The sequence below is a fragment of the Corapipo altera genome, unplaced genomic scaffold, assembly GCF_003945725.1.
Source record: "Corapipo altera isolate COAL_440 unplaced genomic scaffold, ASM394572v1 1, whole genome shotgun sequence".
Lineage (NCBI taxonomy): Eukaryota > Metazoa > Chordata > Aves > Passeriformes > Pipridae > Corapipo > Corapipo altera.
In genome coordinates this window covers 28,979,643-29,004,213 of record NW_020884873.1, presented here as the reverse complement: position 1 = coordinate 29,004,213, position 24,571 = coordinate 28,979,643, and the positions used below count along the sequence as shown (strand labels likewise).

At 38.0% G+C, this 24,571-nt stretch overlaps 1 protein-coding gene across 9 annotated transcripts in view; it reads left to right on the top strand.

The window, feature by feature from the left end:
- Positions 1-24,571, top strand: part of NAV3 (neuron navigator 3) — a 399,897-nt gene that overhangs the window by 199,522 nt on the left and 175,804 nt on the right. For all 9 annotated transcript variants that reach the window (XM_027655698.1, XM_027655672.1, XM_027655690.1 and 6 more), the window contains 2 exons: positions 16,498-16,615; positions 17,328-17,380. In XM_027655698.1, coding sequence (XP_027511499.1) covers positions 16,498-16,615; positions 17,328-17,380 — 171 coding nt within the window. The remainder of the gene's footprint in view (positions 1-16,497; positions 16,616-17,327; positions 17,381-24,571) is intronic.

Here is a 24,571-nt window from a genome sequence, read left to right as displayed (position 1 = left end):
TGTTTATGTTTTTATATTTAAAAGATGGGTAGCTCTAGAGTAAGTTACTGCAGTCACTTTATTTCTCATATCTAGTTTTTATTTCCATAGATGGAATAAACTGAATTTGCTAGAAGTGTTTGACTGCATTTCTATGCTCTATTAAGTTATTAGACATCTACTTAGATATACATTCTTACTTCTCTCCCCACATCAACTTCTTCAGTGTGATAAACCCCCAAACAGAGCTCTTGCCACATTATGAAGGCCTGTTCTTGACATTTTTTCCTGTATTTTTGTTCCTAGCCTTCAGTTCCTACTAAATACGTGTACACTTATTTGATTGTGCGACCATCTTGTTTGAAGCACTAATTGTGCCAGGCCTGGGATGCTTTTTGATTATGCAGGTAGAAGAACAAGAAGAAGACAGGGAGATAGTGAGATATTTATCCACATTAATTGCATCTCTGTGAGCTCCTGCTTTGCAAATTCCTGCTGTCCCTCTTCAGGAACAATTCAAAACAGAACAGATGTACTCCATTCAGTCTTGTCCCAGTAGAAATCAACAGATATATTAGCACAGATTTCAGTAAAAGTAAAACTGTGAGGAACAGTATCTGCTGTGCAGTTTTTCTACAGATCCTCCTATTCCACCTATAAATATGTAACCAGATGCCTCCAGTCAATCACAAAATTTGAGTTTAAAGACAGTGGTGCACTACAGGTGGGATTAGTCTCACTAGTTTTTGTCCTCTGAAAATTAGGAATTTAATTTAAACTAGTCCTCTAGGTTGCTTTCCTGGTTTTTGAAGGGCATCTTCAAAGGGGAATTCATTCTTCTTTTATTAGGCTCCTGCTTGGGTTAAACTGCTTCATATTTTCCTGTTTCTCTGGGTACAGACTGCTGATGGAGCCTAGGTGCTCACCTCAGGCTAGATGCCTGCCTTTTGGAAGAAAATATCTTGTTCCTAAATACTACTGACTTTCAGTGATTAGCCATATTTATTTCCATACCAAACAAACTGGTATGGAATATGTATATAAAAAATGAAATATGCATATATAATTAAATATGTAAAATCAGAAATACAACAGCATAATTATGCAAGGTGTATCTTCTTTTGATATATTCCATTGTAGTTAATTGGTGCCTTGAGTGCTCTGAGCCACTGAGGTATCAGAGCAGCAGAGGTCACAAAACTGATCTAGGAGTATGTGCCATTGTTGGATGCAGGTCTGCTTTTCCATAGGTCTCTTCCTGTGTAAGTCCCCACTGTTGATGCTCTCCTGCATCCTCTGTGCCATTGAGTTCTGGGATGAGTGACTCGCATGATGTGGGAGCAGGAGGTGACATTCTTTCCCCACCATGATTAGTCACACACATCCTGTACCTCAGTGCTTCCCCAGATTCACCCTGTAGCCTCAGTGCCATCCCCTGTCCCAAGAGCTCCCTTCTCAAATTTTGCTGTGCTTCTGGGAACGCAGGGCTTTGTCTGCCTGCCTTGAACTGATTTTGATGCCTGGTAAAGATGACAGTGTTAGGGAAAGCAGTTCATTCCATCTAATTCCACATGAAAAAGGATTAGGGCAGAGCAAAGTTTTGAATAGCATTAGTGAAGCAATTGATCCAATGTAGAAACAGGCCAGCTTTTTAAGTATCTGCAAACAAGGCGGAACCTCAGATACTCATTAGTACCATAAGCTTACAATAAGCTGTGATGAACATTTCAATTTATGCAGCAGTGCCAAGGGGGGATGTGGTTGATTGGTTTGTTTGTTTGTTTAGCTCCAGGCCCTACTTCTTATCCTAAATGGAACAATTCTTTTGTTTATATGTTGTCTTCAGTGGAGCTATTTCTGCTTTCTTGTGGTACAGGTAGGAAGATGCCAAACCCCAGAAATTTTAATGGAATATCCAACTGAAAACAGATGAATGTGTTTTAACTCCTTTATGAGGAGAAGAATGTTCCTTATTTTTTGCATCAGTATATGCTGCAGTTGGATGTTCTTGATGGAAGCGAAGAGGATCTTGCCTGTACTCAATAGAATAGACTTGGGTGTTCTGCTGGTAAACAAATTTACTGAAGTACATTGCCAATTCTTTTGTTTGAATAGCTGGTAAAAAAATCAGATTTTAGTAGGTTATTCCCTGCAAAAGGAAAAAATGAGGAATTTTTAGATGACATTTTCTGCTTTACATGAACTCAGGACACCTTTCTATCTTAAAATGGAAAATACCCAAATAATCTGGGGCAATCTCCTTACCTATATCCCAAGATTATTTCAGCCATAATTGTACCATGAAATGTTTGTTTATTCTGCAAATCGATACTATTCAGGTTGTTCTGTGATTTTTGTGGTTTTTTTCTGCAGTGGTTTTTCTGACCCTGAGTTTTGAGTTTTGTCTCTCCTTCTTCTAGTCAGCTCATTTTTCTTTGTCCATCATCTCAACAAAACCAATTTTCACAGTCATTCTGCCAAACTTATTTGAATCCCTGAAAAGCCTTGCATTTGCCTTTGGTCCTAGAAAAACTCTGTGCCTATCTGTCTCTTAGAGATATACTTTATCTCTTAATTTAGAAATATCTTCAGAAAGATACCTTAAAGGATATCAACCTTCTCTCAAGGGAGAAAGCCATGATGAGAACTATGATATAAGGCTCTGATGAAAGGATATCTTCTTTCCTAATTGTTTTCCTCGTTAGTTCTCAGTATTTCATATCATATAAAATACTCTCTCCTTGTGTTAGGATTTACAACACATCATACAGTGGACCTACATGAGTTAGTGGACTGTTTTTAAGGCATCTGTGAAAAATAGTTCAAAAAATGCTTACCGTAAGTACATTTACATTACTTTACAGAAAACAAAACAGTTCTACAGAGATGTTTTTTACATCTACATCAAAGTTTTTTACAGCCACTCTTGTTCCATCTTGAAGGTAAAACTATATACAAGGTCTTTCAAGAGTATAACAAGAAGTGATGGCAAAAATGATGTTTCATGCAAAAAGAGTAATTATAAGGAAATATTTTCTGTCTTTGCTCTCTCCAGACTAAGGGCAGTTTACTCTTCCCAAAGCCAAGTATAGAGAGTAAGACTAAATGGCATCTTAAAGCTTAAAGATGATTGAGCTAGAGAGGAGAAGCATCATTAAGAGCTTGTAGGTACAGAAGGAAAAAAACAGGATAAATACTATTTTTGAAAGGTTGCTGTTTCAAGAGACAGAGCACTTCCAACGGGGTCACACAGGAGAGCTGAACACAGAGGCCCTGCATCTCCTGGATCCACAAGGACTGCTTCAGGGTTTAAGAGGCTATTTCTGCTTCAAGGGACACGTGGGCAGGTTTGGAGTGGACCAGGCCGTGTTGTGTCTGTCATGGGTAAAAACTCCAGGATCATAGTGACAAGAGACCAGAGCCAGCACCTTCCAGCCAGGAACAGAGAACAGCCTAAAGTGACTTTACAAATGCTTTCAAGGAACATTGAAAACTTAGGCAATGGAAAAAACCAAAACTCTTTGTTGCTTTAAGCCTTTATTCTGCCTCCTGACTTTGAGTGAATAAATACATGAAGTTTGTTTAGAAGTGTTTGGGTTTCCCTGTGAACAGTGATTCTGCCAGCCTTCCACAAAAAAGGTTCACTTGTGCCAAAGTCAGATGGTCTGGTCAGCTGAACAAACCATGTAAGAAACTGGGCAAACCACAACTAGTTTGAGGTGTTTGCACTGCCTGTTCCCATGAAGGATACCAAGAGGGGTGTGTACACAGTAAAGGGCTTGAACAACTCTGCAAGTTGTACTCCAACATCACGCCTTCTCTAATTTTTGTAGCCTCTCTCCACATGGCTTTGCTATTCCTTCAGTTGTTAGATTCTTCATGAACTCTGCTTATGTAGTGTATATTCAGTGATTGAATATGTATAGCTAATACAATTAGATGATAATCATACTATCTACCTGCGGATTTAAAAAATTTTCTCAATTTTTTTTTTTCTTTTTGGTCTTTAGGATCAATCCATCCAAACTGTAGGTCTGGTGTGTTTTTTTAAAAACAAGTTTTACCTAGTAACTGCTGAAGGATCATGCGTGAACCTCTCATGTAAACTTAAATGCCCAATAAATTTGTAAACCTTTGTTTTGCAAAGAATGGACAACATGCAAATATATTTGCATGATATTGTTCTTAAATAATCTTTGCTTCACATCAGGTGCATTCAGATGGGTTCCCTTTTCTATGGGCAGTTTTTTTGTTGAACATAATTGCAAGGCTGATTATGTAGTATTGTGATGTGCCCTTTGTATCACTGTGGCTGGTGTGTGATTAGAACTTGGAGCATGCTAACACAGTTAATTGAAATATATTGTCCTTAAAATAATTACTTACAGGACTGTGTTGTACCACTGAATATTATTATGAGCATTTTAAATACCATTTTTAGGATGTAATATTTTTTAATGGCTTACAAAACAAGACCCTTTATCATTTGTTTGCTAGAGTATGTATTTTACTGCAGTATTTTCAGACATTTTACAGTGTTCCTTACAAATCCTGCAAGCTTGTTTGACATGTACGACAGTCACCTGTTTTGCACTGTGGTGTAAACAGCTGTTTGTAAGAGAATGCTTCTGTGGATTTGGAGTTGAAGGAATGCAGTACATTCATTTACACAATAAGGGGGTATATAATATTTTAGAGAAACACATTTAGTCTATCCAGCTGAGTTGGGGTTGTTTTACTACAAAACCACAGACTAGAGAAGCCATTTGCCCACTTTCATTCTTCTTTAATGTATGGAATATCTTTTTCAGACTAAGATACACAGATGAAACTTAAGTGGTTCAGCAGACTATAGATCAGAGCTTAAAAGAGTTTTACTGCTTGGACTCAGGAATAATTATTAGACAGATAATGCCAATACCATTATAACCTGTAGTAAGATAATGACAGTAACATAAAATGAAGCATTGATGAAGTATGGAATTTTATTCCTGATAGTGAAGTAACATGAAGCTGCCCAGAGAAGGTAAGAACAAAGCCATCTGGTGCAATGTTTGAGAAGCCTTTCTGTGGAACTGCACAACTCTAGAGGTACATCAGTTTCATAAAATTTCAAGCTTCACTTTCCACTACAACTTGAAGTTCCCAAATGCATAAATTCTTTAAAATAAAATATTAAAAATGCATTAGGGTTCTTTATGTTTTCAGGAAGTTCCTCCAAAGCATTTCTCCTTACATTTATATCAAAATTACATTCAGTAAGTATCATTAAAAAAAGGCAATCCTCTGTTGTCAGAAGCCTTTAGGAACAGCATTAAATTTAAAGAATATAAGGAAAAACTTGTTTTAAGGACTCTTCTATTCCATACTTATTATGCACTAAATAATGTAGGAAATGGTTGGACTTTTAACAAAGGATATCCTTTGTACAGTAATTCCTGAAATATGACCTTCCCTCCTCCTCCGAAGAAATTACGTTTCTGTGACCTACCTCACTTGCATTTTAGGTGCCTATATCCATCATTCTCATCCTCAGAACTCCCACTCAGCAGCTGTCTGTTTTGGCAGCACTTGTATTCCATCCATAACCATTCCAGTTTTTTGCATTAAGGATTTGTACAGACATGAAATTGTACTTCTGAGAATGCTCAGAAGCTGCATTGGCTTCACAGACTTAAGCATCATACCAGCCAGGTTTATTTAAAGGGCAGGTGAAATAAGCACCTGCCTACTATAAGAAAAAGTTAGAGATGGAAAAAAAACCAGCCAAACAACCCAGTGTTTCAGAATGAAATATTCATTATTCATCAGCAATAAATATTTCCTGTTAAAAAAAAATAAAAAAAGCGCTAACAAGTTATCTTTATTCCTAGTTTATCAGGGAGTTAGAAGGTTAATGGGAAAGGCCAGAAAAAAACAGTTTTTCTTGTTCTAAAAAAGTAGAGAATTCCCCAAAATAATACTCCACACGCCTCTGAGCGATTAAACAGCTGTGTGGACTGTCTTGGAGTGCCAGCCTTCTCAGCGCTACCTGAGGAGCTAGTGGTGTCATTAGTGCTGTGCATCACCACAGTCCAAGAAAACAACTGAGCCTTACATGAGATGGGACACAAGGTGGTAGGTGGCTGGATTAGAGATTCATTTGAGAGGAGATATGATGCTCCTTTTACTGGATCATTTCTATTTCTTACTTACATTAGTGGGACAAAACACAGAAAGGCTCTTGGAAGAAAAGGCTGGACAACAACCACCTCTGTCCAAAATGAATGCTATAATCTCTAGCCAGCAAAGTTATTTGTTTGTGTTTTCAGTTACTTCCTTTCTTCCTCATCTGCTTCCTACTCACAACTTCCCAAATCTTGAATTATTTTCTGTACAGTGGTGTGGCCGCAATGAGAGTATCTCCTTCCTAATCCTTTACAGAAGCTTTTAGTCCCAAGGGGTGATTGTGTGGGAGGTAAAAAATATGGATTTAACTAAATTTAAAGCCAGTGACCCTTTCAAGTGAGTTAGTCAATCCTTATCCTTCATTTCTAGTCTATTATCCAAGAGACAGTGTATCACCAGAATGTGTATTTTAAAAGGAAACATAGGACAGCGAGTGAAGACTTGTGGGGTGTGGAGATCAGTCTCTTGAGGAAGAGGGCAGTGGGTACCCTGTGTACAACCACTTGTGAGGACCCAGAGAACAAACCTCAAACACAAAAGCACTGTTTTGTGTCATAAAAGAATGGGTTTTCATTTTTTTCAGAGGTAAATCATGGCTGAAAAAATTTTGAGTCATGAATCACATATTCATGTGATTATTCATGTATTATTTTGGGGGGTGCTGTAGTCCTATAGAAGTGTGTAGAAGAACCAAAAGTTTGGATATCTGTTGGAAGGTTTGCATGGGACAACGAACAGTGAAGGAGACTCCCCAGGTCAAAAGGACCTCCCTCTTTGAGATACTGCCTCTTCTCATGTGAAGTGCAGCCAAAGCCTTCACTAGAGGTATTTAGGCACCTTTTATAATAGAAAGGAAGGGTGTTTAGAATGTTTTTAGTAAGAATCTAGAACCTTTTTCTTTCCATTGTAAGATCCTTCTAAATCCGGTTGTGTTACAGAAGAGGTATGTGAGACACATCTTTCATTAAGAAATGAGAGAGATTATAATAGTGAATCTCGTTTGGGATGAAAAGTCTTCTATTGTCAAAGCTATGATAAGATTATTACCTTCTCTTTGTTGTTTAAGAATATTGACTGACAAAACTTACTTCATGAATAAAATTTATTGTGCTGGATGATTGTAAATTTAAGAATTATTATAATCAGAATGGGCAGGTTCTTATTATGGGCAGCACTTTCAATGGTGATCAAAGGAAAAAAGTGTCCTGAAGTGGTATTCCTGTTGTACTGAGCTGTGTCCTTAGTCTTCCAAGTCCTGAAACACTGTTTTACATTTCTTGATCTGAAGAAGTATATGTGTAGGCTGTCATCTGTGTAAGCATAATTTAATTTTCCTAAGATTCAGCTGGGTAGCAAAAGGCAAAATGGTTGCACACACATGACCATTACTATATTCACATTCACCAAGAAGACCTGTTTTAACAGATTAATAACAGTGAAAAGAGGCTCAGATTACTTACACTCGAAATCATTAACCTATTTACTTAATAATTTTGTGTGACCTTTAGCACCTCAGTGGTGTGCTGAATGCGTGCAAGACATTTATCGATATTAAAATCATAGAGTTTGTGATAAACAGCTTCTAAACATCAAAGCCCAGAGAAAAATTAAGCTAGAGTTAAAATGTCTTGTTATAAAATATGTAGCTCAGAAAGCAAACAGTGTATTTTGGTTAGTTTGATTTTCAGGGCTATTCTCCCACATGAGAAGAAACCAGACAATTCAAATTAGTCTCTAAGCCTCAAAAATTCCTGAAGACTTTATATTTAAAGTTAGTTGCAGTCTTGCAGTCTTATTTGCTACTGTTTTCTCACAATAAAAGAAGAAATGTATGTCTTAATATTTTTGCATCTTTATATATCAGAAATTTGCCTTTCCACACTTAAAAAGAAGTGCTGGTGAAGAGGGTTATTTTGATCCCCAGGCCAAGTTCTTTAATGCCAAATTGCAATGTGGAAAGAATCTCCCTGTTATAAATCCTAAAAATGAGCTTTGATGGAAAATCTGGAGTAGTGTCACAGTGTCTCAACTCCATGTAAGGAGCTCCGTTGCTGATTTCCAAAGGCAGGTGTTGACTCAATCCAGGAATGGTCTGTTTGATACCAAGAGTGGCTTTTTGATTGTGAACAAAAATAAATCAACAAAGTAATGATGCTTTTGTTCTCCGAATTACTTCATACTTTGTAGTCAGGTCTGAGATTGTAGAAGTCTTTTCTCCATTCATCTGTGTTGCTGTGATATTGGTGAACTGCAAAGGAAACCTGTGCAAATTCAGTTCATTTTTTCCTTTGCAGAAAATTTAACTGCTTACTGTGGTTTTCTTCATTCAAGTGAACACAGGACTGATCATGAAACTTATCCTGGAAGTGATAAGACATTTATGAGAAGTAGAATTCATACAAGTTTAGAGCATAGGAAGTTTCATTCAAGGGAATGGAGTGAGGCCTCTGGTATGGAGTGTCACCATTTCTATCCTGGATGCCCAGAGAAGTAAAAATATGGCTTTCTTTTTATCCTTCTTCCTTTGGATAGTAAAAGGTGCTCCTTCCTATATCAGCTGTTTCTTCTGCAGGAATTCTGTTTAGCCAGGAACTGTCACAGAGAGCCATGCTTCAAGCTTTGGGCAGGCTTGGATGATGTTCAAGTGCGGGTGCACCTACAGGAGATAGAGGGATTTTCATATATTTCAGTTCATTTAATTGTATTAGAGAATTCTGGTATTGTGCTTTTGATCAAATTACTTTCTTCACGCATCACTACTATAAAGACAAAGCATGTGCTCCTCTTATATCTGTCACTACTATAGCATCACATCATCTTACAGAAGCAGCTCTGTGTATCTCACCACACAGGACAGTCATCAGCTCTTTTTATCACATACTCCTTGCCCCCTCACTTCTGGAACACATTTATGCCAACATTAGCAGGAAGGGTTGCTCTGTAGGGAAACTCAAGTTTGGTACTTAAGAGCTAGCATCTAAGGTACACATTTTGGGGATGGAGAATTACTTAGTTTTGTTACACAGACTAAATTCTGGTTAGTGAATGGAGTGCATTCATGCTCTTGAAGCACATCTCTCTGTTTCTTTTTACGTGAAGAGGATCTTTGACAGAGCCCAAGTGGTAGGATCACATTAAGAATCACATTCGTTATCTGAACTAAAATGGTAAGACACCTTCTGAGTGCTGTCTCTAGGTGTAACACTTATGCCCCCCAGGGCATCATGGTCTTCCTCACTGTAATAAAATTAACTAAGATATTAGTTTTAATCAATGTTTTACATAAAAGCTGCATTGAATAATAGCTCCTGTATTTTATTGTACTTTCACCAAATGGATGCTGAAATGTACTTTAAAGATACAAAAAAAAGTATATTTAAGAAATAGTTCCAAAGTTGTACAGACAAATATATGGAGTATTTATAACAGAGAGTGTCAAGGTTGACTCCTTTGGAGGATCACTTTGTGTGGGTGGTACTTAGTATTGTCTCCTAATAATTCAGGAAGCTCAAGGACAATGTTGATAACCACGATGGTATTGCTCTTTTGAAACGTATTGCTTCCCTGCAGCACAAGCCTGCAGAGAAGCAGCTGTCTGGTTGGGGTCCCTGAAGCTGAAGGATGAATATCTGGCTCCTTCCTGTGGTATTTTATTGCCATTGCAAAGGACTGAAGAGTAGGTGTAGGAAGCCAATAAAATTATATGATTAAACTGTAAAGCAAATTGGTATGATTCTTTACAAAGGGTGAACAAGTTATTTTATTCTATAAAGAGTTGGATTTTTAGCTGGGCAATATACAAATTACTCAGCTAACTTTACATGCAAATACACACAAATATACATTCAAAGAAACTCATACTGTTACCTTTCATCTGGCACAGAAGCATCAAAAGTCTTGACCCTATGCCATTGGTGAATATTGGCCTCAAATACACGTGTTCAATTAATTCTGAGTTGGGATTTGGGAATAAATGAGTGGAAAAGGAACACAGTAAGTCAGTACTGTTTCTTCAGTGATTAGATCACAAGCTGTAAGTGAAACTTGGAAATATAAAACAGTCTCCTTAAAGTTCAGTAAGTCATCTAAAGCTTACCAGTGACTGCTGAAGAGTATTGTTTCTACTAATTTTCTTAGCTGGGATTAGTGGAGTTTTGTTTAATTGTGTTTTTATCTGTAAATTACTGAGTAGTGTTGATGGATACATGCTGCTATTTAAAAAATAGAATTGTACTACAGGGATTCTGACATTTTGGTTAGTTGGCATGTATCCCTCTAAGTGGTTTCTATTCCTTAACTCATAATTGTTCTCATTTGCTCAGTGGGATTCAGAAACAGGGTTTGTGGAATTTCATTTAATACTTATTTCATTTTGTTAAATGAAGTGCATTAGCTTCCATCTTGCCTATAAATTAAGTCATTCCAGTTTCATTTTCTGGCTATATATTTTTAATTGTGTAAATATTTTTCTTTCTTGTGTAATTTGCTTAATGTTATGGAAAGTGCCACCCCCAGACCCTAGCTTTACTTCATAGCAAATGAGTTGCAGTGTGTTTTCTATAGTCGATTAAATCAAGACATAAATTGAATGCTTGATCTGTCTCTTATGGCAGTTTAAATGTGAACCATTCTTTTCCAGAATAGCCTTTTTCCTTGCTAAGTAGAGGACTAAAGCTAATAAATTATTCTTTTGCATCCCAGCAGCATAACCTTCAATAAGAAAATATTTAAAAGGTCAGATCCTGCCTTCCATTTGAGTTTTCCTTAATGTATAGGCAGTAGGAAAGAAAAAGGCATCTCATTGCAATCTGATTTTCTCACCCTATTCTAACACTACTCAATGTGTTGCCCAGCTCTTTATGAATACAAACAGCTTCAGGGACACTCCAACATGTGCTTTGCTACCCACAATTTATTAGCCAAGAATAGCTATGTTGAAATAGAGTGGTGGTCATGCCCTCTCCTCTGGCAAATCCTCTTCATCAGGGACTCTGGGACTGTTATGTAAGCTCTATTGGGTATTAAGCATCCAGGGTAGGCCAAACACTGGAAAACCTCATAGGAACTAGATATGCAGCCTTTGCAGGCCATTTTGTAGCATACTAGAGAGCAACAGAAACAACTCATCAATCTCTTTTTTCTTCAAGCACAATTTGAACAGGTGTCTATGGGTGAAAAGCTCTAACTGCTATCAACTATCAGTTGTCTCCAATGGCAACATTTTATGCAGAGTAAATACAGTACACTAGAAAGTCATGTAGCACTTTTATTGGGTTAATTATGCCGTATTTCCACTTTGGATGACTGTTAAAATTCTAGTCTTGGGCCTATTTAATAGTTCCATTTTCTTTTATTTCTTTTTTTGTAAGGAAAAAAAAGGAATTGTGAAATGTATTCATATAATCCAAACATAGAATAAAAGACAAACTCTTGCTATGCCAAAAAGTAGTATTGTGTATTGATGTGAAATATTGTAACCCTGGTATACTGCTAGCGACATTTGTTTTCTTTGGTAATATATAGTTTTTTCTTCCATTTCTCCAACACTTGTTTGCCACAAGATGAAGAGTAAAGAAAAATCTGTGGGAACCTTGCTGTTGCCTACAGATTCTTTTTGAGAAAAAAAGCCTCCCAACCTCCAAAGGTATTAGGGTGACATTGTGCACAGAAGAGAGCATGAGAGTGAGCGCTGGTGGACAGTATTTCAATTCTTCCTTGCTAATAAATGAAGATTCGGTCATCTCCTACAGAGTATTTTAAAGGACATGTGATGAGAAGTGGATACTATCTGTTTATTCCACATGTCTAGGAAGGACACTTTTTCATATAGTGGACAAATATTTTAATATTTTTCAAATATAACCTATGCTCCTAAATTCCTAAATGGCATGGAAATCTGTCACAAGGTCTTAGTATAACTCACTTGGCAGCAACTGATGTTCTCCCTAAGTAGCAGCATTGGTACATAAGTGAGTGACACAGGCATACTCTAAGAATGGAAAGCCGTCTTCTTGATAGCAACAGGAGACCATTTTCAGAGCTGAGGCTTCATATTCCACAGCAAACAAACAAAAATATCTGGAAGGGTCTTGATTCTCAGAATATGCATTTTCCCACCAAGCCTTTTTATAAAATTACCTGATAGAAAAGCTTATAGAAGAAAAGATTTTAACCCAGAATCTCTGAGTTGTATTCCCATCTCTGTTTGCCCTTTTGTGAGCCACATAAAAAACCAGCCTTTATGCCTCAGTTTCCCCATGTCTACAGAAATAATAAATAGAAGAGGTGATCTCATTTATGCCTGGAAAGCATGTTGAGCTGATTTAGTGGAAGACAGTGACAAAGTGTCATGCGTTATTATTGCAATAGGCTGCCTGCACTTTCTGAAACCCACCTGACATTTCTCATTTGGCATTGATTGTGGGTGGTAACATTTCTGTTTTAGTTTTAAAGAGGATGCATTATAGCACTACCTGATGTATAATTACATGGCTTATGATTAAAGCATTTTCTAAGAAGGGCAGTAACCTGTGAGATCCTCTCTCTTTTCCACTTCATTAAGCTACTGCATCATGAAGTGTACTGCTTCATTACAGATCCTGCCAAGCAGCTCTACTGTGCTCCTTGTAGCTACATGTAAAGTATCGAGGTGAAGTTCCTAACTATATTTGGGTATCAGAGTTTATTTCCTCTACTCTGTTGAAGGTTGGTATGACGAGCAGTTGAGGAATGCTGGGGGAAACCATTGTTAACACGAGCAGGCTGTGCTCGAGCTCAGATTGCCCAGCTGAATCCTGTTTCATGTTGCAAGCTGTTAAATCACCGGTGCTGGGATGGGGCTTGGATCTCACAAACACAGGATCAGGTTTGTTCTGTTATCGTTTTGCTGAGACTGATCCTTCATGTCACAGATAACAGTGGCTATCTCGTATATTGTCAGCAGTCAGAGCTTAGCGTTGGAGTGGAATACTCCCGTGTCAGATGTGCCTGTAAAGCAGAGTAGTAGGAGAGGAAGCTTGGGTAGGACATGAGTGAATCAGCAGCCCGGCCCAGTGTGTGGCTGTAGGGCAGGGTTACTGGAGTGCCAAAGTGGACAGGAAGTGCCGCAACAACTAACCCTCATGTCTGCGTTCCTCTCTGAAACAGCCTTAGCATAGAAAAATCAAAGATAAGAGGTTTTGGGGGAAATATTGCTGCACAATTAATGCAAGATGGCATGATCTACTGCTGATTCTGAAAAGAGGGGTAGCATGCACAGCTCCTCCTTAGAGCTGCTCAGCACCCAGTGGAAGGGGAGCACCTGTAAAAAGCAGACTGCTGCATGAAGTTACTGATTTTTTATCTTCTGTTCTGTGTGAGTATTGTCAATGACAATGCACACTGGAGCTTTATGTTTTCCCAGGGAGTTAAATTTTATGAGGTGCATAATTACATTGAAAGGGGGATTCTCTATTTCTCATTATACTTACATCAGAAAATTTAATGTAAACAGATTATAGTAGATGTGTACATTTTTATAATTTCATGTGTCTATCTACATACTTTTCATTTTTTACAACTAATTCCTGAGCAGCTGGGTTCCCAGAAATATGAGATGAATGAGAAGGGCATCCTATGGGGAAGGGGGGGGGAAACCAGAAGCAAGTGGTACTCCTTACAGAAAGAGAGGAGTTAACATGTGATATTCTACTGCCAGCTGGGTGTTGGTTTGCTGTATTGTCTCCATCAACAACTGTTTGCCTTTTTGATTATTTTTTTAAGAATACTTCTGAAGTGAAAAAACAACTCTTTTAACACTGCCTCCACCCAGTACTGTTTTTCTACCATTGGATGACTATCAAAATGCTGACCATCAGAAAAATTTTTGTATTATGTGGATTATCAACCTTTGCTTAAAAAACACTGTTTGCATTCTTTATGCTTATCACTTTTAAATTAATGGGAAAAGAAAATTGCAAAGGGGATGGATGGTTCAATGAAGCCCATTCTTTGAATAGTAGACACTGGCATAGCAGCTGCTACAATGAAATTTCCTTATCTGCTTAGTGAGAGGATAGTTCAAATTGTAGTCAGAGTTAGGACTGATACACCCAATTATGTGAGGGTGTGACAAATGAAAAAGGAAATGCCTACTAAAGTATTTTTATTCGTAATGTGAAACTAACCTAAAATAATACCAGTGGAATTAAAATCTGTATGTTCCAGTGGATCAGTTTCATTGGAATACAGAAAATAGTTCTGCTTATAGTAATAGCTCAGAGAGTATTTCTGAGACATTACTTTAATAGAATGACTGAAGCTGAAATACCAGTAGTAGGGAATATATGATGCTATGGGTGTGGTATGCATCTTTATCATCATGATTTCATACTGTACTAAATATGTGTTTTTACAATCTTTAGAGACCCCACATTAGAATTCTTTATATATGGTTATATAGTTGAAGAAACACTTTTTCAGCTACAGTTGGCTTTAATAAAACATTTTAATGGAGCCTTTTATGTCACTCACTTGTAATAGGGAAAAAAAGAATATCAATCAGTGAAAACACAGGTGACTGAAGTGGACTTCTGGGTGCATCAGGGAAATTAAGGGCCCCACCGAATAGCAGCATCCTTTGGCTATGGGGGAGCTGAATCCACTTCCACAGTTTAATTCTGTGGAATTATCTAAAGTTCTAAAGCTGTCAAAGTTGTGGCAAATCAGCCAGTGATCCCTCTGCAGGAATAGGGGAAGAAATCAGATAGGCCAAACAAGTTACAATTTTCTCTCTTTTAAGAAAGAGGGAGAAAATCTGTGACAAAGGTTCTCACGTAGCAAAGGAGTCCTTAGCAGGGGAACATGGACTAGGTGGTTATACTTTTGAGGGGTGGAAAGCAGATGATGGTCCTCTGGGTAAGACTCTGGGAATTGCATCCGTTTTCCCACCCTTACTCTGCTGCAGATTTCCTGGGTAAAATAAGCAAGTAGTTAATGGCTTTGGCCTCTTTTTTTTCTGTTCATAAAATGGGTTTCTGATACCTTCCTCCCAAGGATCTATGAGGATCTATTTTTTTATAAAAGAGGTGCAGTTTCAACATTTTCAAACAGTATTCTTAGCAGAGAAAGACCCTTAGTAATATTTACTCACACAATGGTACTGGCAGACATATATGCTTCCTCTCAGTGGCAACATCCCATGGTAGTCAAAGATTCTGTACAAGTCCTGTTTTCTAGAGTGAGGAGAGAGGTCACAAACACCCTGCAAAAGGGAGCCAGGACTGGCTGCCAAGGGCCACTGGTACCCTCCATCTGTGTGACACCTCCTACCAATCTCCACTAGTGTGAGCTCCCTCTGTATGCTGGGACACCTCAGATGGTGTGAGCACCTCTTGGAGTGCACTGTTCCTTCAGTGTAGAGGTGAAAATGTCTGTGCCTCTTATCTCACCCTAAGTGAACCTGGTTCTGCTTGTGTGCATGCTGTAGGTGTTGCCAAATGCTCTGTGTACATACATGCCTTATAAAATGCCTTCAAACTCTTTCTTCACCTCTTTTCTCCTCGCTTATTTTGGAGGAGGATGTTCAGCTGGTCCTTTTCGACCTTTTGTTGATAACTGCCATTTTTGTGCTGCCTGTTGCTAAGAATTTGGTGCTCCTCAAACTCATCCTTCTCCCTTCCACTTTAGGAGGAGAAACGACACAGTATATTTCCAGAATATATGTATTCTAATTCCAGTGATAATACTACTATGCATCTGGTGCTCTCAGCCTCCTCTGTGCACATTAGAACACTTAGAACTGTAGGCAAGTGGATGAACAACCTGTCCCTGTGCAGTGGGGCACAGTGATTACTGCACAAAGTGTCACAGAGGCATCCCCAGGTGCAGGAACGCCAGTGACAACCTAATGAATCCTTGCCCAAACACAGGCACATTTCTCTGCTATCACTTTCTCTTAGGCAGCTCCAGAGCATGAAAATTGTTGGTGGGGCATGCATAGAGATAGAAATGTGGGAGGTGGAATTGCAATAGATGTGATTGATTTACAACAGGAGTTTCCTTTACACTCATAAGGGGAATTTTGCTTGGTCACAGCAAGTTTGAAGCCTCATGAAACAGCCTGAATCATTTGAAGTTAAAATAAAACAGTGGATAGCAGGGGGAGGGGCATGGCAGTTAAAAAAAAAAAAAAAAAAAGGCAAAAAAAGCACATTAAAATTGTTTCCTTTGGTGCTGACTTCTTAAATGGGAATGTGATCCAAAATAGTTCTGGTGTGCAAGCCAACATTTGTTTTAAAACTTTTTATTGTCTTCTTTCCTCTCTTTCCCTTCTTCCCCTTCTTCCCCTTACCCTCCCCCTCTGCTCTGCAGATTTACACTGACTGGGCTAACCACTACCTAGCAAAATCTGGCCACAAGCGGTTGATCAAGGATTTGCAACAAGACATTGCAGATGGAGTTCTGCTAGCAGAAATCATCCAGATCATCGGTAAGACCAGGGCTGAGGGAAGGAAGCACTGCAAGCTGACTCCTTGCATGGGGGAATATATAATTCAAATTGAACATATTTAACAATAAGATGAACCCTGAATAATACAATTTGACTGGGTCCATATGTCTCTGATATTTGTGTAGTTCATCTATGTCTTAATTAAAAAATATGTTTCTGTGAGCATGTTTGGAAGTTGCTGTTTAACCATACTTTAAATGGCCAGAACTGTATCTTACACACTTTGAATTGTCAGAAATGAATGCTCCATTAAACCATATGTCTCCCATGTGTGCATTTTGTTAGTTGGAGTGGCTCATACTTTCTGGGATGCCTTGAAACTGTATCCTGACCCTGCAAAGACAATTGTGGAAGATTTCATGTCAGCAGTTATTTTGCAGGGGCTGAAGAATTAGCAGCAACCTCCTTCACACTTCCCCCTTTGCATGATTTGGCATGTGGAAGCAACTGCTGCTAACAAGAGTATTGTTACTGTACGACTGAGCTTTACTTAGAAGGGGGCTCTGCGTCAACAAAACCCTCTGCACTTTATTGCTGTGTCTTTTCTGCTCTGGGTTTTTTTCTGTTTTGATTTTTTAAGTTTTAAGTTTTTTGGGTTTTGGTTGGGTTTTTTTTGACTGGGGAGGGGAGTGGAAAAGAAAGTTTTATCTCATTGTTTACTTCTACTTTTCTTCTCATTGTTTTTGTTTAGCAAATGAAAAGGTTGAAGATATCAATGGCTGTCCCCGGAGCCACTCTCAAATGGTAAGAATAAAATTATTTTTAGTTTGTGTTGGCACCACTGCACTTTCCTAATATGCTTCTTAATAGTGATTTATTTATACTATGAATATTCTGTCCCATGTTTACCATAAAGTCCTAATTCTCATGTAGTGTTCCTGATACTTTTTTCCATGCTTACTTAGTGTTTGTCACTTCATTTCTGTGCTCACTAACTTTGGACCTTGAGATAACCTGGCAGCAAAACTTCATCAGTTCTAATTAATCCAGAACTACCTTAGCAGACCTGTTCTAATGATCCAAATAATTTCATTTAACTTAATTTTTAAGGGTGGTAAGTCCAAGAACAAATTATTAAGTGGAGTCTTTGTGTCTGGAAAACTGGTTTGATGAACAAGACTTGCCAAATTGTTTTTAAATATAAATAGCTTTTTGGATTGTCTACTGTGAAGTCCAGTTAGATGCACTGACTCCAAGACTTTCAGAAATAGCACTTTAGTCATATGGCTCTCTGAGCTATAGCTGGCAGCTGCCTAAAGACTTTTTTAATACTCTCAGACAAGAAGCATTTAGTGACTATGATTCATATGGAGTCTTATTAATCTTTTACTGTGTTTATGGCAAGTCAACTACATTTAATAAGATAAAACCATCTGAGAAGGCTGTATAAGCGACAGGAACAAAGTCTGAGCCTCAGTAACATCACCATGCATTTGCTGAATCATTTGCAGTTCTAGTCGTGTTCCCCCACGCTGAGGTGTTTGCCTTTCTGTTACCATTCAAATAATACATAAATAAGGTGCATGGTTGTTTATCTGGCAAAGATTTTTGAGTATAATTTGAATGAGCTTGCGTAATAGCAAACTGCTGAAACTGGGCTTAAAAATGGGAGTTGAATAGAAAAAAGAAGTGCATTTGTTCAGTGCATTTTTAAAGGGGAAAGGTGTTTACAGCTTTTTCTGCAAAGCTTCAGGAGCTAAGGGGAAAATTTTTGAGTACCAGTGAACTGAATAATGGGATCTTTCGGTTCTTACTGTTCAGAAAATGTCCAGGTTTAGATTAAGCTTTTTCTCTGACTTTCAGGCTTTTTGAAACTGTCTATAGAAAGAATATATGCAATTTCTGTAATAATAGTTATTATTTTAATTAATCACATTAAACTAGTACCTAGTGACCCTGACTGGAAATGCTGGGAACTCCAGTGTGGAACTCTAGTATTACACACACAAATCAAGAGATAATCAGTCTCTACTTTAATCATGTTAAAACTTGCCATTCCAGACAGGCAAGACAAACAAGAAGAGACGAAAGCACAGAAAAGTGATATGATTTTCCAAGGTTATGTAACTGGTTTTTGGCCATTTAGGATTGCTTAGGGACCCACCAATCTGATGTCTATCGAGTTTCATTTCCATGAGAGAGAGACGAGCTGCAGAGAAGTATTCACTCCAGCAACATCTGCATCTCCAAAGCAACAACACTGGTGTATGTTCCTTGTTGATAGTTGCATTTTGATGTGGCATAAGGATTCTGAATTTCATCTCTAGCTCTGCTGCTGCTGCTGCTATGGAGGAAACAGGGTCAATGAATGCCCATGCCACAGCAATACCCATGGGAATCCCTTTGTGTCCATCTTCTTCCTCCCATAAGCCCATCTCTCAGCTCAGCCAGATCAAAGAATATTCTTAAGTGCTCTGGGTTTCAAAACAGGTGCTTCAAAAACTGTACGTAGTCATACACTAGTGTTTGTGCAGAGCCTCAAATGTCCCATTTAGCCACTTTAACTTAATAGTAATGTATTTATTTATCCTTCTTTGACTCCATCTCTTTACTGCATTTTTTTATCTCTACAGACTGATTAGGTTATTTTCCTGCTTTTTGACATGTTGATTTCTCAACTGAGCTAGGAAATTTAAAATGTACTGAAGTTAAAGTAGTTCAAGATTGTTAGTTTTTCCTCAGTGCATCTCAGAAACCCTGAGTTTCTTAGTCTGCCCTCCATTTGTTGCCTTTGGGCTGTGCAGTTATCTAACCTAGGCAATGGCACAATTTTGCCAGATTTTCGGGTAATTTCCCTTAGCAGTGCTCAGTTTTGTCAGCCCACTCAGTGGTAGGGCAGTTCTCTTCTTGTAGCAGTGGACTCTTATGTGTTTGTAATATGCACAAAAAAATGTAACAGTGATCAAAGTTAGTTTGCATGTTTGAGATGCATTAATATGTAGCAATATGTCCTGTCAGGATTTGCCAGAATATCAGCCCTCAAATCAACAACAGTCAAAATATTCATGTGGTATGTTTGTTAGCCATTCATTCACCACTTTCATTTTAACGTTTTTAGTTGATAAAACTAAGAATCCCACCACCCTCTTCTTGCAAATGTTTTCATAATCCTTGCTTTCATAACTTGCAATTAAGAAGAAATGTTTTCTCTATTCATCTGCCATTTGATACCATTTCCAGGAGGTTATGTGTAAGACACTTTATTAGCTTCAAAAAGCTAGAGGGCACTGTCATGTGTTGTCTGCTACTGGAAATACTTGATATTCTCTCTGGATGATATTGATATCAATTCATAATTAATTACTGCTCATATTCCCAAGTTCTATTCCACTCACCATTTTGTTTTCCTCTTGTCAACAGCATCATCTTTGAAGTGGTTTTTAAGGCATCTCAATTCAGCTGTTACCTTAATTTGTGAACATATTTTAATGTTTAATTTAAGTGTGTATAAAATGCTATTTTATATAAATTATATAAATTATATCAATTTATATAAATTTTATATAAATATAAAATTTATATTGCTATTGCAATATCTTGCACTCCATGCTCATTTTGGCAGTGATATATAAAATACTTGCAGACAAATTGAATTGGCTCAATAGGTCCAAGTTCATAAAAACTAAAAACCTGTGAAGCCCAGCAGCATCCAGCTTCTCCATAGTTAGCTTTATCATGATTCTCATGTCTGTCATTATGCTCACCTGTTTGATGTTCCACACAGAATCTGAGAACTTGAGATGTATTGAGGGATAAATTATTTCATATTCAAATCGCAGAAGTTTTAGAAAAAAGGCAGAAGAATGCCAGAAATCTTGCTCTATTCTATGAGACTGAAGAAAAGTTGTGTACTTTAGCAAGAGGAAGGTGGAGTAAGTGAATTAGTCTCTACTTAACCAGGGAGCTTTTTATGTGATAGAGGGAATTTTCTGGGACATAGTTAAAGAAGTGGGTGAAGCCTAAAACTGAAGTAGGATAACGTTACTATGTATATACTGGTAGACATTGCTTAATGTGCTAGATGTACTTTGTAGTGCTCCTGTAGTCCCATAGAAGCCCCCAGTGGCTCCATCTCTGCTTATATGCACGAGTTTCTCTCTGGAGAAGGGCAAGGTAGCAAGGGGATGAGGTGCATGCAGATCTCTTCTTAGCAGAGACTCAGCCTGTGGACAGGATAAATAGGTGGAAACTAGAACTGCTAAGTGTGCCACAAAGTGTATGTGCCCTTCAGACTTCCTCTGACAGGCATATGCTGAACAGACACTGTTGAGTAGCATCCCCCAGTGTCCAGCAACCCCAATATCCAAGGATGAGAACATCAGCATTGGCATTCTGTGTCTAAAAATTGTTTGTGAAAAACAGCGTAATTCTGTATAAAGTAAGCATTGAGGGTTCTACTAACACCCATGAATTACAGGTGAAAATGTGTGGGTTATGTAGCTCTTTGAGGACTGGGAAGCCTGAAAATATCATCCCTATGTTCACTGTCAAGTGGGCCCACATGAGAGCTCTTCCTATCTGCGCAGTGTTGAACTCTCTAAGAATCTCCTGGGTTTGCTGGTGCAGTTGTTGGTGAGATAGGCTGTTTGGATTCAAGATATACTTTCTGCGCTTTGGAGCAGCTCCAGGTGAGCCTTCTACATAAGTGCGACACATTGATATATATACAGAAATTTGGCTAAGTGTAGAAATATGGTCCCTTGGGAAACTGGGAATTCAATCTGGGTTTTGAAAACTAATCCTAGCTCCTTTAATATGAAGGCCACCTTCTTCCTGAAGTGACACCTGTATGACCCCCTCTGACATCTGTATTACCCCCTTTTGTTTAAATTCAGACTGTCACCCTATGCCTATCTGTGGTTCTTCACAGATTTCGCAACTGGCTGCTTTAAGAGCTTTGTGAAAATATGAGGGAATAACAGACTATAATTTTGTCATCTGTTCAGGTTTGATATGTTTAAATAAGTGGAAAAGAGTAGTCTCATTTCCATGAAACATGCTTGCATGCTTAATTTTCATAAATAAAGCGAATAGCCTGAAATCTAGTTAAGTCTGTTTTGGGAAAGGTGCTGTTTGCATGAGAGAGTAGAAAAGGCCTGAGAAACCAGTCAATTGATACAAATTTGGGTTTAAAAATGTAGTCAACTGACTGGCTTCTCGCAATATGGGTTAGAAAGAGTAAAAACCAGATTTTCCTGTCCCCTGTGGTAGGTAAGGGGTATCTAAGATTTGAAAATGGAGTAGCCTTAAGAGGGTAAAAAATAAAAGTACTTTTCTAAAAGGATGTCAGGTTCACAGCATAATATCTATGAAAGTGATCTAAGTAAAATCAGAAAAGACAATGGTAGTAGTTAAAATTTGAACTTCTGAGAGGGGTTTCTTGTGTTTTTAGGTAGGAGAGCTCATATTTTACCTTTGTTACATGGAAAGAACCTGCAAGACATTGTCACAACTTATGCGTGGATGTTTGGGGAGAGCTGACTTGAAGAATATGCTCAAATATTAGGTAAAGGACTGTATGGAAATGAATGGGGGAAGAAAAAGAGTTTTGCTTCCATTAGCAACTAGTTAAAAATACGATTTTAATTTCAGTAACGGTATTTCTATCTGAAACAGAGAAAGAAATGAGATATTCCTTCCACTGACACTATGCCTGTATTCTAGATTAAGGAATTGAGATCATTAGTTCTTTGGCATGCCTACATCAGGAGTATACAAACTTATTTTTATTTGCCAGAGAAGTTTTCAATGTAAAACATCAAAACACCTTTTCCTTTTGTAAACACAATGTGCAGCCATGATACAGCTGGTAAGCATGATTTATTTTTCATTCTGTCACCTTCTCAGCAATACAAATGGAATGCCATAACTTTTGCCTTCTTGGGTACACTTAGTATAGGAATTACCAGTATCATCTTAAAATTCCCTTCTGCTCTGCAAGTGTCTCCCTTTGCCAGGTGCATTACGAAGGACCTGGTCACACTGGAGATGAGTAGTTATGTTCCTACTGCAATGGGAACTTTCTCTTACGTGCTTCCTTGGGTCAAGTAAAAGACCCTCTTATCTTGGAGACCTGTTACCTTTTGGAGCAGACTCTGATTTGATTTAATTAAGTCCACACTTGGATTTCTGTTCCCACTGATGAAGGCACAGTTTGGACAACAAAATAGATCAAAGGGCTCCAAATTGCTCTTAATAACTGCCCATATTGTCCACACTTTTATGCAGTCTCCAGCCAGATTGTTTTCCGGGGGGAAATTTATGAGGACAGTGTAGCTGAGCATGTGCCTTAATGTTACCAAGCTCCCATCAGTTGCATTTCTTCCTTGGAATTTTTAAGTAGTGGCAGAATTATCACACTCCCCATTCCCTGGGAAAATTTTGTTATGGTAATGCACAACTTATATGTTCTTGGTGTCCCTCCTCACAAGGATTTACTTACCTGTTAATTCTGCATTTCTGAATCCAGCTCTTGTGGTTTCGCAGAATAAAGTCTCATGCAGTTCTTTTTTTCAGGACTGTGGGTAAATATCCATTAGAGCCACACTGGTAACCAGTACTTCTTTCCACATTCTGTTCTTTCCTACCTTGGAACAGCAGCAGCTCTAGATGAAAGCAGGCAAGTCTGATAGAGCTCCATTATGAAAGGATCTAAGCAGATGCTTATCTATGAAGGAAATGACACTCCTCAGCATGATACATACTCAGATTTCCCATTTTCTGATGGTACTTTCAAGTAGACCCATATAATTTTTTACTTAACCAGTTATGCTTTCTGAATTTCCTCACTATATTTCCTCACTTTAAACCTTCCTGGGATTCCCAGGACCCAGGTGCCCAAGGCTGTCATAGCCAACAGCATGTCCATGTATCTACAGTGAAAATATACAAATAGGTATGCAATTTGAAGGAATTACAGGAAGTGACATTTTCATTAGTGTAGAAATTGAAGTTTATTTTTTTGTTTGCATAAGAAATTAGCTTGACATAAAGACTAGGGTAAGAATGAATATGAGACTGTCAGAAATAGAGATGTGTGTGTCCCAAAAGAAAAAAATAAAATGAGGGTATGTATAAGGATACGTTATGGGAATAATTGTGACTATATGAATGGAGGGAATAATGAAAGAGGACAAAATTCCTGTAAGGATAAGGTTAAAGGTCTTAATGTTAAGGATGGTTGACACTCAAGGATGTAGAGGTTGGAATTCTTGTTTCAAGTTTTGCTGAAAAGAGATAATTAATGTTATTAACACAGGCAGTTTGAGTAAGATGAGAGATAAATCATTTTAGCATATAACAGGCAGAGGAGGAATTCCAACTGCTTTTGTGAACAAACCCTAAAATTTCCAAGAACTCAAGGAATTAAAGAGAAAATATAAATGGGATGACAGCTGGACAGACAAGCAGAGTAACAGTTGCCTTCTTGTGGTAGACCAACCACGTTTCTATTGTGAGAGAAAGAGGAAACTGAGGAAAGGATGGATGACTGCTGCAAGTGTTAGATCTAGTAGAGAATAAAGAATGGGACACTTCATTCACCCTGCCTAAAAGAATGTTATCATCTTGGAAAGGACGAGCGGGAAAAGGCAACCAAGTCATCACTTTTTTGATATGGTTTGATTCTAGTTTGACTTTCTTGAGATCTCTTTATTCTGCATTGAAATGAGCTGTTCTCTTTACATTCAAAACATTACATTAGAGAAGGTTAAAAGGACCACAAGATTTATAAAAATCTCTTTTCACAGAACAACTCAGAGTTACTGGCATCAGGCAGCGAGATACATACTCCCCTGAGTCACTCACATTTGACTGTCTGAAGTCACAAAAGAAAACACCACAGGAACACATCCTGAGTACTATTTCACTAGGCTGGAAGTAAATTGTTTATAAAGTATAAATCATACACTGTTATTAGCCTTTTTATTTATGCAT